Source organism: Drosophila persimilis, unplaced genomic scaffold (assembly GCF_003286085.1).
Source record: "Drosophila persimilis strain 14011-0111.01,24,50 unplaced genomic scaffold, DperRS2 tig00000002-arrow-pilon, whole genome shotgun sequence".
Lineage (NCBI taxonomy): Eukaryota > Metazoa > Arthropoda > Insecta > Diptera > Drosophilidae > Drosophila > Drosophila persimilis.
The window spans coordinates 7,162,679-7,178,487 of NW_020825289.1; the positions used below are offsets into that span (position 1 = coordinate 7,162,679).

At 44.2% G+C, this 15,809-nt stretch overlaps 3 protein-coding genes across 5 annotated transcripts in view; 2 read left to right on the top strand and 1 right to left on the bottom strand.

Annotated features, from left to right (window-relative positions):
• The window catches only part of LOC6590001 (protein Shroom), a 45,474-nt gene extending 39,020 nt beyond the window's left edge, over window positions 1-6,454 (top strand). For all 3 annotated transcript variants that reach the window (XM_002016015.2, XM_026985057.1, XM_026985058.1), the window contains 3 exons: window positions 4,050-5,520; window positions 5,585-5,842; window positions 5,913-6,454. In XM_002016015.2, coding sequence (XP_002016051.2) covers window positions 4,050-5,520; window positions 5,585-5,842; window positions 5,913-6,176 — 1,993 coding nt within the window. In that variant the 3' untranslated portion in view covers window positions 6,177-6,454. The remainder of the gene's footprint in view (window positions 1-4,049; window positions 5,521-5,584; window positions 5,843-5,912) is intronic.
• Window positions 6,455-7,467: 1,013 nt separating this feature from the next.
• LOC6590002 (PRKR-interacting protein 1 homolog) lies at window positions 7,468-8,307 on the top strand. Its single transcript, XM_002016016.2, has 2 exons — window positions 7,468-7,666; window positions 7,724-8,307. The coding sequence occupies exons 1-2, from the start codon at window positions 7,493-7,495 to the stop codon at window positions 8,243-8,245; spliced, it is 696 nt and encodes a 231-aa protein (XP_002016052.1). The 5' UTR covers window positions 7,468-7,492; the 3' UTR covers window positions 8,246-8,307.
• A 901-nt stretch (window positions 8,308-9,208) lies between these two features.
• Window positions 9,209-14,607, bottom strand: LOC6590003 (lissencephaly-1 homolog). Its single transcript, XM_002016017.2, has 8 exons — window positions 14,590-14,607; window positions 11,314-11,420; window positions 10,943-11,243; window positions 10,724-10,880; window positions 10,479-10,656; window positions 10,280-10,415; window positions 9,868-10,219; window positions 9,209-9,800 (listed from the first exon to the last, which is right to left on the bottom strand). Exons 2-8 carry the CDS (start codon window positions 11,349-11,351, stop codon window positions 9,727-9,729), a joined length of 1,236 nt encoding a protein of 411 aa, XP_002016053.1. The 5' UTR covers window positions 11,352-11,420; window positions 14,590-14,607; the 3' UTR covers window positions 9,209-9,726.
• Between the last annotated feature and the right edge of the window lie 1,202 nt (window positions 14,608-15,809).

A 15,809-nucleotide genomic window follows, 5' to 3' on the forward strand; every position in this document is an offset into this window, starting at 1 on the left:
TTATGATGGGCTGGTGCTGGTGCTGGGGCTGGGGCTGGGACCATCGTTTAGCCATCACAAGTTAATTACCCCGTTTCAGACCGTTTCAATGGGACAGGCCGACCGACCGACCACTTTCGACACTTTCAATGGGCTGGGCAGTGCTGGCGAGGAGCAGGGGCATCTGATCGAGGCATTCTTCTGCTTCTACTGCTGCTGCTGCATTTCCCAAGTTGTCTATTTTTGGTGTTTGGCTGGGGGCCCTCGAGCGAAAAGCGCCATTAAATCGATTTTACATTAAAAATATTGCACAAGGCATCATTGTTGGTGTTGCTGCCAGAATTAATGGATCATAATTATTGCTGAGCGGCAGCCAGGCAGCCAGGCAGCCAGCCAGCAATCAGCCACAGACCGAGACACCACCAGCCACAACAGATATCTCCATCCATTCATCCATCCAACCATCCATCCATCCGCCAAACAGTAGCTGCAGCATTAGAAAAGAAAACAAGAAACCAAGAGGAGAGGCTGCCCCGCAATTGAGGACCGATCACGAGGCAGAAGACGATGCGGGATTATCGCGGAGGAAAAGTTTTCTGGGGAAAATCTAAAGCAGAAGCAGAAGCAGTAGCAGAAGTGGCAACAATCGGTACGAGTGGATTCTCATGATGGGAAGATGCCTATCGAAGCCACTGCACGAGATGGGAGATGGAAGATGGCCAGCCACTTAGCCAACATTCAACATTCAGGCACTTTCAATGGATAAAAGAGAGAGAACTTTTCTTTTCTTTTTTACTGCTTTGGATGTTGCCACTGCCACTGCTGCTGTTGCCACTGCTGCTGTTGCTGTTGCATTGTTGCTTTGTGTTTTACTTGGAGTTTTCCAAGAGAAATTTATGGCATAGTTTGACGGACGATGATGTGTGGCTGTCTCTGCCTAAATACCAAAGAAAAAGAGTCTTTTGGCCCTGGTTGCATCTTCAGTTGTATGCCACTATCTCTCCTGTCTCTCTCTCTCTCTCCCTCTCTGCCTCCATCCGACCCTGTGGGCATTGAGCGATTTGTTCTGGCTACAATGTTGACCTCCACTCGACTCCTCCTCCTCCTCCTCCTGTGGTGCAAGTCTCCGCAAAGAAAGCGGACGACCATCTGTTTCTACTGTATTTTGTTGTGGTTGTTGTTGGTGGTTTTGTTGTATGTTGACTTGACGTCATTTTGCGGCAAGTGAAAATGTGTGCGATGCGATGCCGACAATCCGGTTTCCAGGTTTCGGTTTCGGCTGAGCTTGTGAGATGTTTATGTTGAACATTCAGCATCAGCCGTAACAGCCGCACAGCCGAGCATTTGTTTGCCTCTTTGCTGCCTCTTTTTGTTGCTGCTGTTGCTGTTGTTGCTGGTTTTGGCCCAATGTTAAGACGAGAGATGTTAAAAACGTGATTTCCATGCGTCGCCAGCGTTGTCGTCGTAGTCGGCATATTTAAATAAAATACTTTTACTATCAACGAAAACTAGTCGTCCACCGGCGGCAGCAACAGCCAAACAGCTCGTTATATTTGCTGATCAAAAATTATAGTGGAACAACGGCGCCAGTCGTTGGCAGTTCGTTGTTGCAGTTTCACGTTGTAGTTGTAGTTGTGGCAAGTGCCAGTGGCATACGCAATGCGCCACGCAGTGTAGAGGCCACTGACCAAGGAGATCTGCACCCCAGACGACACTGCAGCAGCAGCGCAGCACCAGCAACACCCCACCGCAAACCACTGACTATGCCAGGCAGTCGTCGCGCAGTGCCACTGACCCCCACCAAAAGCGGGTGGATCACGGGTGGATAGTATCTAACGGTCTATTTTCATATCCCATAGATATTTATAATTTTTTGTAAGGGACTTATGCAACCCCCAAGCAATTTATCAAACATATTTCCATGGCCTTTGCCTTTGGCTTTGGCTTTGCTATTGCTATTGCTATTCATAATTTGCATCACATAACCAAAATGGAACGCCCCGCGCAGCTTAATAAATAAAATATGCGTTAATTGTGTGCCCAGTGTCCAGGGCCCATTGATCGGCGGCCGGACATTTCTTTTGGCCCTTTCTTTCTATTCGACCCAACATCTCTGTCATTGTCTTTGGGGCCCCGCCGAAAGAGCATTATCGGGTATTATACAATATTAGCGGGCGCAAAAAAAACACAGAGCTATTTTTGAATTCGGTATAAATCAGCGATTAATGTGAATCATAACATAATCATAATTAAGGTGTTATAGTTGGGGCTGTAGTTGTTTTTGGGGGGGTGTGTGCTGGTAATAGGCTTATGTCAGATCTCCTCCGACCGGAGTACTGGTAGAGGAATTCTCTGCGGATTACAATGGTCTGCGCTTCAAGGTCTTATCTATGTTTCTTGGTCGAGATTACACGATGGTAACCAAGAGATATGAGGTGCTATCTCTTCTGTTTGACTTGCGCTGTGTTGTAAGTGTTCTATGGATCTACTTTGTAACCAAATATGTTCGTGTTCTGCTCTGTTCTGGGAGCCATCTTTAGATCTTTTTAGTCTGTGATGTCATCCGCTGATACACTTACGAGTACTTTCTGTCATATGCAAATCTATGCTAATGCAACAGCTCGAAGCTGGAAGGAAGCCTTTGTCTTGGCCAAATTGGCAACAGAAACACACACATTTTCTTCATCTTACTTAACCGCGAAGGCGAACGGAAGTGATTAAGAAAGGCAGAGAGTGGCCCCTGTCTCCCTCTAACCATCTCTCTCGGCTGTCAAAGAAAGTGAAGAAGAAGTCGAAATGAGGGAGGAGGAGATGAATAGACGCTTATGCAAATCCTAACTAGTCCGATGAAAGAGCCACTAGAGATACATACATCTGCCTCTGCTGTTACACAGATACTTCTGCAGCCACAGCAGCAGCAGCAGCAGCATAAGCGTCAGATCTGCCACAGCTGTTTTGTCTAGCTGTGAGCGGTCTGTGATGTAAGCCAGTCCAAAATGTTGCCGCTTCACGAAAAGCTCTTTCTCCACTCCACTCCACTCCATTCCGGCCGACCGACCGACCGACTGCTCTTAATTTATGCAAATGCGACAACATTTCTTCGACGGCTTTCTTCAGATGCAAAACACTTTATATCGCATACTACACCCCAAAGCATACCCATGTATATGTATATATATGTAATATGCAGTAATAACAATAAAGTTTTTGGCAATAGACCGTTTTGGCGTCAACACGCTTTCAACCAAAGCTGGGGGTGGCCAAGCCGAACCACAAATAAAAAAAAAAACCAAAAACCCCGCGAAAATCTGCACAAAATCTTTACAAAATTCAGCGAGAGTGAAAAAAATAAACGCCTAACCACCTCACAAATTAGTTTAGCACTTTTGAAAGTTGTCAGAGAGTGATAGAGGGACGGTGGAGGAGGGATGTGATCGCAGGGAAGCGGACGTACGGACGTACGGACATACCCGTCATACGCCTTGCACACTAAAATGAGGGCCCGGGCCCGGGCCGACTCCGACTTTGTCTGGAGTGAAACATAAAACTCTTTATAATTGCACTGTAAACATTTCACTTTCGTTTTTATTTCGCCTTTTTTGGGCTTTGTCTTGGAAATCATTTACTTTACACAAAATGTCGTCTCCGCGCGTCGTGCACAGAATAATTTCTGTGGCGGCTGTCTCTCTCTCTCTCGCTCTGTCTCCGCGCTTTCCCCATCAGTCGACGATATGTGGGTGCCTGAAAGATAAAAGATTGTTTGTGCATATCGTGAAACGAGAGAGGGAGACTCTGAGCGGCTCTGAGGATTCAATTAGCATCTGTCCAGATTATGGGCCCCGCATTTGCATTAATGAGGCGTGTGTCTTGTTTCTTTTGGCTAAGGAGACAACTGCCAAATCGTGGCAGCTACTGTCGATGACCCCCACGAATGACCCCCGGCTGCTGCTTGGGGCTGCTTGGGGACGCTGACATTTCCTCTGGTCCTACCCAGGCATTGCAACACACAAAAGTTACACCCAACTAATGCTTGCAACTAATGATATGAATTTCGCTTCGATTCCTTTCAGATCGAATTCCAAGGCCAAGTATCTGCCGCGCCAGAGCCTGGAGAAGCTGAACAACACGGACCCGGACCATGGCATCTACAAGCGCACGCTCACCTCCAACGAGGACCTGGTGGCCCACCCGAAGCCCACCTATGGGGTGACCGGTAAGCTGCCCAACAATCTGCCAGATGTCCTGCCACTGGGCGTGAAGCTGCAGCAGCAGCCGGCGAAGCCACAGCCCGGCTCTCCGAACGGAGAGGGTAACGTGACTCTGCGCTACGGCTCCAACAATAACCTCGCAACGAAATCACCCACGAATGCCACACCTCCCTACACCATGATCTATGGCCAGGCGATGGCGGGTGGCGGGCAGCGATACTCCACGCCGCCACTGGGACACGGATACGGAAAGGCGACGCCCCAGCACTACACGAGATCTCAGTCGTACGACGTGAAGCAGACCTCCGTCCTGCCCGCACAGAAACAGCTCATGTCCCAGTCACATGTGGACCTGAAGCAAGCCGTCCATGACCTCGAGACGACGCTGGAGGAGGTGATCCTGCCACCGCCAACGCCGACGCCCACCGAGACACCGACGCCAACGCCGCCGCGCCTCTCGCCGGCCACATCCAACTCGGACTGCAGCCTGAGCTCGCACAACAGCTCGCTGGAGTGCAGCATTATTCCTAACACGAATGCGAACACGGTTCCTAATCCCGAGGCGCACATCTTCCGCGCCGAGGTGATCAGCACCACTCTGACAACGAGCGCACCTCCCAAGCCCGTGATGAACCGCCAGGACTCTCTGAGAGAGAACATCGAGAAGATCACCCAGCTGCAGTCGCAGCTAATGTCAGCGCATCTGTACGACTCCGGCTTGCTTGGTGGCTACACCAGCACCAAGTTGGCAAACACCAGTCCCAGTCCCAGCACAGAGCTCCATCAACAGTCGATGCAGCCGCCGCCGAGTCCACCCAGTCCACCGCCCGTCGAGGAAGACCCAATCGAAGCGCAACGTGCGGCAAACGAAGGACTGCAGCTGATGCAACGCAGCGAACTCGTGCTGATGGTCAATGTCAAGCCCACCACCATGGACATGGGCTGCCAAACGGATGAGATGGCGAACCGGGACACCGATCTGGTGGCGGGACGGGAGGAGCAACAGACGCGGACCACACTGCAGCCGCGCCAGCGTCAGGCCGTTGAGCTAGACTACGAGAACCTGAGCAGTGAGCTCCTGCAGCTGCTGGCGCCCAACGACAAGCTCGTCGACATCCTCACACCAAAGAGCTGCAGGCCCACCTCCCACTACGTTAGTAATCTGTACAATCCGAATGTGCCACTGCGTCTGACCAAGAGGGACGTGGGCACATCCACCCTGATGCGAATGAAGGCGGCGGCGGCTCCGACAGAGACCACCAAGGTGGTCAGTGTTGAGCTGCAGCTCGGCGATGCGAGTGGCGAGGGAGCGAATGTCATCAAACAGAAGCTGGTGAGTACCCTCTGAAACTTCTATCAGGTATTTTTTACTAATTTATCAATGGACTCGCCTCTAGGATGAGCTGATCAAACGGTTGAAACAAAAAATTGGTGCCCTCAAGCATGAGCAGCAAACCATTGGCGAGGAGTGCTCGATGAACGACAAACTGGGTCAGGATCTTTTTGCCAAGCTGGCGGAGAGTGTTCGCCCCAGCCAGGCATCCAAGTTCCGGACCTACATCGACGATGTGGGTCACATCACGAGTCTGCTGCTTTCCCTGTCCGAACGTCTGGCCCATACCGAGTGCAGCCTAGAATCACGTCAGCAGGATAAGGTGGGTACCATCATGGCAATCTTCATGTAAACATTTTCTAATGTATGCTTTTCACATCTCCAATCCCCAGAGCGTGCTGGAATCCAAGCGGACGCGTCTGTACGAGCAGCTGGAGGAGGCGCAGCGCCTCAAGTCGGACATCGATCGACGCGGTACCAGCATTGCTGGCCTCCTGGGCAAACATCTCAGCGCAGATCTGTGCGCAGACTACGATTACTTTATCAATATGAAGGTCAAGCTGATTGCCGACGCACGCGACCTGGCCGACAGGATCAAAGGCGGCGAGGAGCAGCTGGGCGCCCTCACCGATGCGCTAGTCCAAAGCGATTGCTAAGTTGCCCCGACTGCCGGCCAATTTTCCCAGCTGTCAACTCTAAGTTGAGAGCCGTCCGAGAGAATTATCCAGCCGTCCGCAATATGTATTAGTTTAAAACGATGTGCTTAATTTCAACACCCACACTATATAGTAATGTATAATTGTATGTTCATTTGTGATTTTCAACTAGCTTGTAGGTTAATTATTCTATGTATCGGCCGCCTAAGCGTAAGCATTTTTTACATAATTATCAAAGCAAAGATAAACATTATGCATTAATAAAATTATAAAAACTACACAGAAATTTCCTTGGCGGAGAGAAAGAACGTTACCAAATTGTCTGGCCGAAAAATATTGTTTTAGCAGCAAATTGGCACTGCACCTGTATGAGATTACTCGACACACACTAAGCCAAGCTTGAATATCGAATTCGACACCAGTTTTAAAACCTTCTTTAATGGTTTCGGCTAGCCTTTGCTGCATTCAAAATTAACGTGTATATTATTTTATTAATCAAAACAATATCTCCAGCGTTCATTTTCACTTAAAATATTTATTTATTTACAGCTGCAGTCAAAAGATTACATATTTATTGTTGTGCTGATTTTACTTTGCGGGCAACGTTATTTTGAATTCCATTTTGATCTGACCGGGCTCACTATCGCCAAAAGCAACTATATCGGCTATATCGATAGAAAATCATAGTGCACCTAGTGGTGGGAGTTAGTTAGATAGAAGCACTAACCATACAGTATATATGTATGGTTAGTGGTAAAATGTATAGAAACTTTCCGGTAATGCTTTTGATATCTACATACAAATGTAGTTAATATGTACAAATGTGTAGTTACCTTGTACAAATGAATTGACCTATTTTGTTGAATCCTGATTTTACAAATATTCAAATAAAGATAAGAACTTAAAATTAGCCAGTCCTGGTGAAAATTGTTTCATTAATCGAATAAAATTATGTGTTCAGGTATGATGATCCAAGCTATCAAGTAATATCAATATAGAATATCAAAATCGAGGAATATGGTTTCCTCGCAATGGACTTAGCAGGAAAACAAGTCAAGTATTTAGAACAAGCCAGTCAAGTAGGAAATTGATTCATTCATGGGATAAAACTATGTGGGCAGGGCTGAGGATTCTATCTAGCTAGTAATATTCGACGGAATATCAAAAACGAGCAATATGTATGATGGAGCTTGGATAGTTCGTCAGTATATTTACGGTATATTTTGAAAATGAGATGGTATATTTTGGAATATTTTTGAGAGCTCGTCGCACTGGCGGTCAAGTCTGAAAAAAAAAACAATTTTTGTCAACAAAGCATGTCGCTTATTAAAAATTTGGTAAAGGAAACGGAGAACAAGCCGAAGAAGAAAAAGAAAGATGCTGGATCCGGGGACAGCGATTCTGATGGCAAGGGAGGGCCACTGCGACCATTTGTCAAAACGGCCACCGATCTGCAGAGGCTAAAATTAGAAAAACTGATGAAGCATCCTGTGAGTGCAACAAAATTGAATCAGTAAACGTACTAACCATAAGTTTTTAATTCCCAGGAGAAGCCAGTAATCATACCAGAGGCACGTCGCGAACGGGACTACAATGCGTCGGTGCCAACATTTGTGCGAAACGTAATGGGCAGCAGTGCTGGAGCTGGATCCGGGGAGTTCCATGTTTATCGGCATTTACGTAGGAAGGAATATGCCCGCCAGAAAAATATACAGCATCAAAGCGCTCGCGAGGCTGCAGACGATGCATTCCAACAGAAAATAGATGACAACCGACGATTGGCAGAGGAGCGTACAGCCAAAAAAAGAGCAAAGAGGCTCAAGAAGAAACAGCGCGCAAAAAAGCCACGAGAACAAAAGACGGACGTAGTAAAACCGGAATCGGAGTCAAGTGGAAGTGCGTCGGAAGATGAAAATGTTGAGCAGAAGCCAGATACTGTAGATCCAAAGCCAGAGAGCCCAGATTCGCAGAAAGAGACGGCAGATCCAAAGTCAGAAATCAACGGTCCTGAACCACTAGAGACATCGGATCTCTTTGATGCTTCTGCCCCTGCGAAAAATGAAACCTGATTAGATATCTCCAATCTAAGAACTTCTGTGCGAAGAAATACATCTAGTTTATTAAAACAAAATTGCAGTTTTATTTATATGTATTATTTTAGATAGGTATATATTAAGCGATTTCTATAGATCGTTCGTATATTTGTGTTTGTCATCTGAGGGCATCATCTTAAAGCAGCTTTGGTGAGGAAAAAGCATTGAATTGTCTTGATTTTAGTGCGCTTCTAGTCTTATAATAGTATATAAGGTGCATCTATAATTGCATTTAGCCAAGTGCAGTAAATGCTATCGAAATTTGACATCAATGGCTATAAATAGTCGAGAGGGCTCGTATGTTGTGGTACCCTGTACAAACATAGTCCACTGAACAATCTTCCCAAGAACAGGGTATACAAATTTCTACTCGTTTGGGGTTTCGGTTTCTTAAAGAAGCAAGTTTTTTATTGATTCCAGTATATCGTTTTCTTTATATCCATAGTTGTATTCTTTTTTTCTGCTTTTTGTTTCTCTTGCACGGTTGTATATGAATTTTTCAATTTTCCACAAATAAATATGTATAGTATAATATTAATATATATATATATTTGCGTTTGCACTTATAAAAACTATTAATATAAATTTGCAGCATTTTTCTACTATGTAAACCGTAAACGTAAATCATATTTTGAACTTAAAGCCAACTTAAACATGTAAGCATTTTAATAGATTTTGTTTTTTGTTAGATCCTTCTCTCTCAAAAAAGAACTCAAAACAGAGCAGAGTGAATACGGTGAAAAGAAGCAAACTGTTTTATCGTAAAAATTACCTCATTTATGGTAAAAATTGTATATAAATCAAGTAATTCCAATTTCAAATTCCAAGTTTTCGTAAATCGTTGAAATACTTTCCTTCTCTTCGCATATCATTACTATGCTTCATTAGCAAACCTTTAAACACTTTCAACAACATCAATTTAATCTTTCTGATTGTGTGTGTGGGTGGAAAATCAATATTTATCTACTGGAACATTTTTCAGATGAATATATTTGGTTGTACAATTGCCAATACTCCGTTTCCATTCATCATTCAAGTATAGACGTAATTTTCAGCTTGTGCCTGTTTTGCTTAGCGAGCCGCTGCTTGGGATTAGCGAAGGGTCGACCGACCAGACAGCATTACATTAAACGATAATAATAATCGTAGGTGTATATGCATAGGCATTAACGTATATGTACTTTTTATATAGTAGGTAGGTAGTTACATAGTTAGTTAGAAGGGCGTACAATTAAATAAATAATTCTTTTCGCGATTTTGCATTCGGGTTTAAAATACACTATGTTCATTTTGCTCACGGACGCTGACACTGAAAGCGTCTAGAAAATAAACTTGCTGGAGGTGGCCGAGACTGTTTTTGTTGTTGTTTTTGTATGTGTGTGTGGTGTGTGATTTATTATAATAGCTTTATGTTTAAATTGAGAAGTAAGCAAAAGTTTTGCTGAGTTAACTTTGCTTTAACGACACTCCCAGACCTTAACTGTTTGATCCACACTGCCGCTGATGACGTACGGATGCGCCTTGTGAAAATCTGCAAGGAAATAAAATATATATTTAATGTGTGCACAGTATTGCATTCGAGTACTTTCGCCACTAACCTATGGAGGTGCAGAAATGCTGATGTGCGTAGAGCGTCTTCATGCATCGCTTGTTCCGCAAGTCCCAGACCCTGATGGTCTTGTCATCACTGGCCGACACCAAATACTTGCCACCCGGATGGAATGCCAAGCCACGCACCCAATTGTCATGGCCATTCAGCGTGAGCAGGCACAGTCCGACGCTCACATCCCAAATGCGTATAGTTTTATCTCGAGAACCGGATGCAAGGAATGGGCCCTGGTGGTGACCTTTCTTGTTGTCCGCTCCGGCTGCTTCGTTTATCGCTGATGCTGCGGCTTCCGGAGCCCAGGCAATGCACTCCACGGTGTGCTCATGATCGCGTAATTCAACCTGTGAAAATGTAAATCTGTTGAAAGTCCATCACTTGTCAAGGATCCCTAGAATTTCTACCTTGCAGTCTTTTGAATTCATCAGCCAAACACGTATTGTGTGATCATTTGAGCATGTGGCAAAGATGCTGCCCTCAATGTGCACTCGCACCATTCGTACCCACTCCCTATGGCCTGTATATGTCTTCACGCAGTATCTGTAGAGCGAAATTAACAGTAAGAAACTAGCATCCATCTATCGTCTCGGACTAGCAGCTTACCCGGTGGCCACCTCCCACATTTTGATGGTTCGATCACGTGAAGCAGACAGAACATAGTCGCCAGCGGGCACAAAGGCCACCGATGATACATTGTGATCGTGACCATGCATTGTTTTAACACATTCGTAGCTCTGCTGGAAATCCCACAACTTAATGGACAAGTCAGCGCTGCAGGAAGCTTTAACCAATGAAGAACCGAATCCATTAATTCGTTTTCAGAGCAGATCGATGATATATTAACGTACCCAAGAGCTTGCCCTGAGAATCGAATGCCACGTCCTGCACAGAGTCGGTATGTCCTTTTAGACTGCGCTCATACTCGCCAGTTTCAAAATCCCAAATCTTAATGGTGGCATCTTCCGATGCTGAAACCATGAGGCCAAAAATTGGGTGAAATATAACCTGGAACAAACAAACATCCTTCATATATGCTTCCATCGCCTTGGTTTTTATGTTTCACTTACCCTCGTTATGCTGGCTCGATGACCAGTCAGAGAGTACTTCTCTGGTGGGCGAGGTATCCATTCGCCGGGAGTGCGTTTGTTCTTTGTGGGCGCCCCCTCGATAACCTCCTTCTCAGCTTCGGTAAGCTTAGCCTCTAGTTCCATCACTTTCTTCTGTAACCGTATGACCGATGTCCACTTCTTCTCCAGTAGACCGCCAAACTTCTTCTCTGACTCTGTGCTGACATCGGCCTCCTTGCGAAAGGTCTCAAGTGAGTCGCCGTAGCCATTTGAGCCTAGATAATCGGCAATCGCTTGGTTACTGTTTAGAGAGTGACGCGAAAGTAAATTGAATTAATAATATAAAGCAAATAGTTGATGGCTTAACTTACAGCTCCTCGCGCTGCCGCTGCGACAACACCATTTTCATACTGTTCTCCGATTTGGCTAGTTTTCTGGTCTTTTTTGGTCGCTTTTTCCGTTTTCAATTCGTGCAGTTCTGCAATGCAAAAAAAAATATAAGTTTTGCACATGTATGAAGTATTTCTATACTGGAAACAGGAAATTAGTTTTGCAAAAGTTAAATGACAAAAATGCCAAAGAGTTTCGTTTGAGTTCTCATATAGGGCAAGTCACCTACATTTCGTTTCGTTTTGGGATTTCGGCAAGAGCCAGAGCCCAAAGCCAAAGGGGCAGAGGCATTTGGGTCTGTTTGTTTCTTATGCTCATCTTTCGTCTAGTCATTATTTTGTTTTTTTTTTTTTATACAGAGCTAAAGCGGAGCATCATCATCATCATAATCAACGTCGTGATCAGTTTATGTTTCTGGCACAAATTTTTGAGTGGCGACTGCCATTAAAGCTCGCATTGTACGCGAGTCTCAGCAGGGCTCTATAGCAGAAAAATACATAATTGTAAAAAGGAAGTAAGAATTCTGCCTTCAGTTGGTAGCACTGCAATTGACGTGTACCGACCAGCAATGGGTTCAAGGGTTGCGCGCAATCGAAGCATTCAAATGGAATTAGACAAGGCAGCATTTATTGCCGTTTCTGTTGCTGCTGCGAGACCATTTAATTGCCTCTCAAGGTGGGGAAAAAGCAAAAGCAAATCACAGGTAACACGCAATAAAGCGACATTCGCAAACGCAGCGAACGCATATCGGTATCGCGTACACGAGAGATAACCAATAGATTATTGAGCAGTACGATTCGCACGCGTTGCCAACCTCCGGAAAAGCAGCCATTGACAAAGCCAATTAGCCAGACTTAACGGCAGTTCAAGCAACTTCTTATAGGCAAATAAGGGGACCAGACCGGACCGGAGCGGAATGCGAAAGAGGCAATAGAAGCAACACAAAGTCCAAGCTTACACACACTCAAACACAAAGCACATACATACATACATGCAGACTAGGAAATGACGTTCTCAAATTATTTTTGGCCGAATGATATTTAACGATTTTTTTGAACTATCATACTACGAACAAAAAGTGACCAAACGAGTTCGGTTCAGCAACGAACATCAATACACACTCGTACTTCAGGCAGTGGGATTTGACAACAGCACATGGGACCAGCCAGGCCGTGACGTGACTCACCCAAGGGACACAAATCGAGCGAGACTCTTGGCTCTTATCAGCTGTGCAAGAACGGCATTTACAAATATGAGTAGGTGGATGGATGCTCTCTGTTCGGACAGAACAGACAAACTACTGCGCATCTAAATATAAATGGAAATCAATGAAAAATCAACAACAGCGTTCCCTGCCAACGTCACGCGCGTGGGCTGGTCGCGTGGGGAGTGAGGGTTCCTGGGCTCTTCCAATGCCGAACCGAGTCAACACAATTTCTGTTGTGGCAACCAACATTCCACCACTTCGGCATGCGCATTGTAACTGTATCTGGCTGTGTGTGGGCCTCTGCTCTGCTCTGAAAGAAACGGTGCCACACAGCAGAAACAATGGACATACGGGGGCGTTTGGGTCACACGCTGCAACAGTAGAAACAGAAGTTGCAGGAAGAAAAGGGTGCCGGGCACCACAAATAATAGGAAAGAGCCGAAACCAACTTTGATTCTCACACTTGTGCTTGCTCAAGCTATTTAATATTTGCATTTAAATGATTTCTAACTCTCAGAAGCTGTGAAACAGCCCGCGTGGGCGTGTGATGTCAGACAATTGTTGGCAATGCGAAATTACCAGGGCTGCCGCACACCACATACTTTAACAGGATGCAATCTCTCTTTCTCTCTTGATTGCTGCTGTTCTCTTTCTCTCTTTCTTACGGCAGACCTTGCACTTGCTTCTGCTTTTATAGCTCTGGCATGTGTTGTTTGTTGTTGCTAGCTCTCGCGCAATTTTTTTTGTATTTGCGTGTTTCATTGATTAACCCACACACGCAAAGCACATGCAGCTACAGTGCAAAAAACTGTTTCAAGTGCAGCAAGGAAATAATGCCGAAAACCCGATGAGACGGGATAACAGATATGAGCTTTGATTTAATAGGGACAGTAATAGATTTTGGTGTAACTGGGCTAATCATGTAACACATGTATAAACCTACTATTTACTTAGAAAAAGCTCGTGTGCAGGTATTTAGATAAGCTGAGTACCGAAAGAAGAGACGCCTTTATGAGATAGAGAGCAAAGGAAAATAGATAAGGCGAGGCATATGACCCGTTAGTTTTCAAGTTTAAATAATTTTGCAGTGTCAGAAGCCGGACAGTTCGACAAGTTCGTTCCCAAGCTCAGTACTTTTCGCACATTCTGGGAAATTACAACGGCAACGGGTCTGCCCGCCGTCGTTAACAGAACTCAAATACCTAAGAGAATGCCCTGGCCATGGCCAAAGAAAAAACCCAAAACGGGAAAACTGTGAAAAAGAAAATAAAACTAGATTCTTCAGCATGTGCAGAACTGGTTTGCGTTATTTTTCAACGTTTCGCCCATGTAAAGGTGTTAGGCGATTGGCTTGTCTTTTGGTGCATAGAACTATTGAGCAAGGAATTGAGTGTTGGTCGTTGGCGCTGCAGCTATTCCGGGGATGGGAATAGGTAAAAATCGATCAACGCTTGGTGTGGCCAGGGGGAGGACACATTCTCCAACACATGCGCAAAAATTCAATACACATACACACACTGCGCCGCGGAGCGATGTGTCATCACTTTCTGGTGGTTGTACAAATGTAATTGTTTTTTTCTTTTTTTTCTATAGTTTTTGCACCGTTCATCTATTTTTTAGTGTCTGTTTTACACATTTTGCCCAATTTGCATAACTCTTTCTTTTGCTTTTGGGTTTCTTTTCAATAACAAACACAATAACAACACACACAAACGAAAATATAAACTGTTACGACGGCCATCTTGGATAGAGGAGAGGGAGCAATGAGAGTCAAAAAGGTAATATGCAAAACCGAAAATGGACTAATCCATCATCATTCTACGATCAAAAGCATCACCAATGGCTTTAAAATGCTGGCTTTATTTTTTATCTCGCCACACAACGCACACACTAACACACTGAAACTTCCAATGTCGTACGTATGACAATTTTTTCATTTTTTCTCAGTCGCTCATTACACACACCGTCACTGTTGCGAAATGGGTTTTGAGTATGCGGTCGATCGCGGCGCTTCAGCTTCTTGCTTTGATTATGTGCAACGAATACTTACACCAATTTTGTAATTCATATATTATATTTATACTTATTTTGATTTTATTTATCTTTTTTTTTTATTTGACAATTGTTTGTGAAGCAGCGGACTAGAGCTCAGTGTGACCGCGGATTTGTCGATAAAATATACCGTCCACCCCCTGAGAAATATACCGTCTCACTTTCAAAATATACCAAAAATATACTGACGAATTTAAATTCTATTATAGATATTCCTCGTTTTTAATATTCCGTCGAATATAACTAGCTAGATAGAACCCTCAGGCCTGCCCACTTATTTTCATCCTATTAATGAATCAATTTTCTACTTGGCTGCCTTGTTCTAAATACTTGAATTGTTTTCCTGCTACGGCGATTGCTTTGATTGTTTTTGCCTCACAACAATATAGCCTCCCGTATATCGGTAACAAATCGAGCTTAACCCACTGAACCCCCCTCTATTTAAACACTTCAACGAATTGAGGTAAATGGTGGAAAATATTAACGATTGTAAATTCTTCTTGAAGATCCATGCCATCTTGATCTAAACCTAAAGAAACCACGATATCTGTCACTTGAACTGCGCTACAATGTTCAATGGTTTTAATGGGTTAATCATTCTTCGTCAAGGGTAGAAAACCACATTCCTCGCATTTGATATTCCGTCGAATATTACTAGCTAGATAGAACCCCAGCCCTGCCCACATAATTTAATCCAATTAACAAACATATTTTCTACTTGACTGGTTTATTTTAAATAGTTGCTTTAATTGGATTTTGACAAAACAAAGGTTTTAGCGAAAAAGGTCAACAACAATTTCTAAAAAATATATTTCCTTACATGGTAACTACACGCTAACTACACAGTGATCCAAAATAACTACATTTTATAAGTAATTACCAAAAGCGACACCTGAAGGGGAAATGTGTACACTTAAAAAATATTTGGCCTTTTTTCATACAAGCCCCATAAAAGCGCCCTGTGTGTAAATATTTTTGAAAAAATTGCATTATGTTCGGTGGATGTCTCGATTTTAATATTTTTAATTAATTTTCCGTCGAATATTACTAGCTAGATAGAACATTCAGCTCTGCCCACAAAGTTTTATCCCATTGGTGAATGAATTTTCCACAAGATATGATACTTTTAAGTACTCCCTTTTATTTTATGGGTATAAAATAAAGGTTTTAAAGATTAAAAGACCTTAAGTGTATACGGTGTGTGAAAAAACAGGCGTG

What these genes read in the sequence shown, in the direction of transcription:
- LOC6590002 (XM_002016016.2), top strand. Translation starts at nt 7,493, where the DNA reads ATGTCGCTTATTAAAAATTTGGTAAAGGAAACGGAGAACAAGCCGAAG. An exon ending in AAAAACTGATGAAGCATCCT is followed by an intron (nt 7,667 to 7,723) that starts GTGAGTGCAACA and finishes TTTAATTCCCAG; the next exon opens with GAGAAGCCAGTAATCATACC.
- LOC6590003 (XM_002016017.2), bottom strand. Translation starts at nt 11,351, where the DNA reads ATGAAAATGGTGTTGTCGCAGCGGCAGCGCGAGGAGCT. An exon ending in CAGCGGCAGCGCGAGGAGCT is followed by an intron (nt 11,244 to 11,313) that starts GTAAGTTAAGCC and finishes CTCTCTAAACAG; the next exon opens with TAACCAAGCGATTGCCGATT. An exon ending in GCATTTCTGCACCTCCATAG is followed by an intron (nt 9,801 to 9,867) that starts GTTAGTGGCGAA and finishes ATTTCCTTGCAG; the next exon opens with ATTTTCACAAGGCGCATCCG.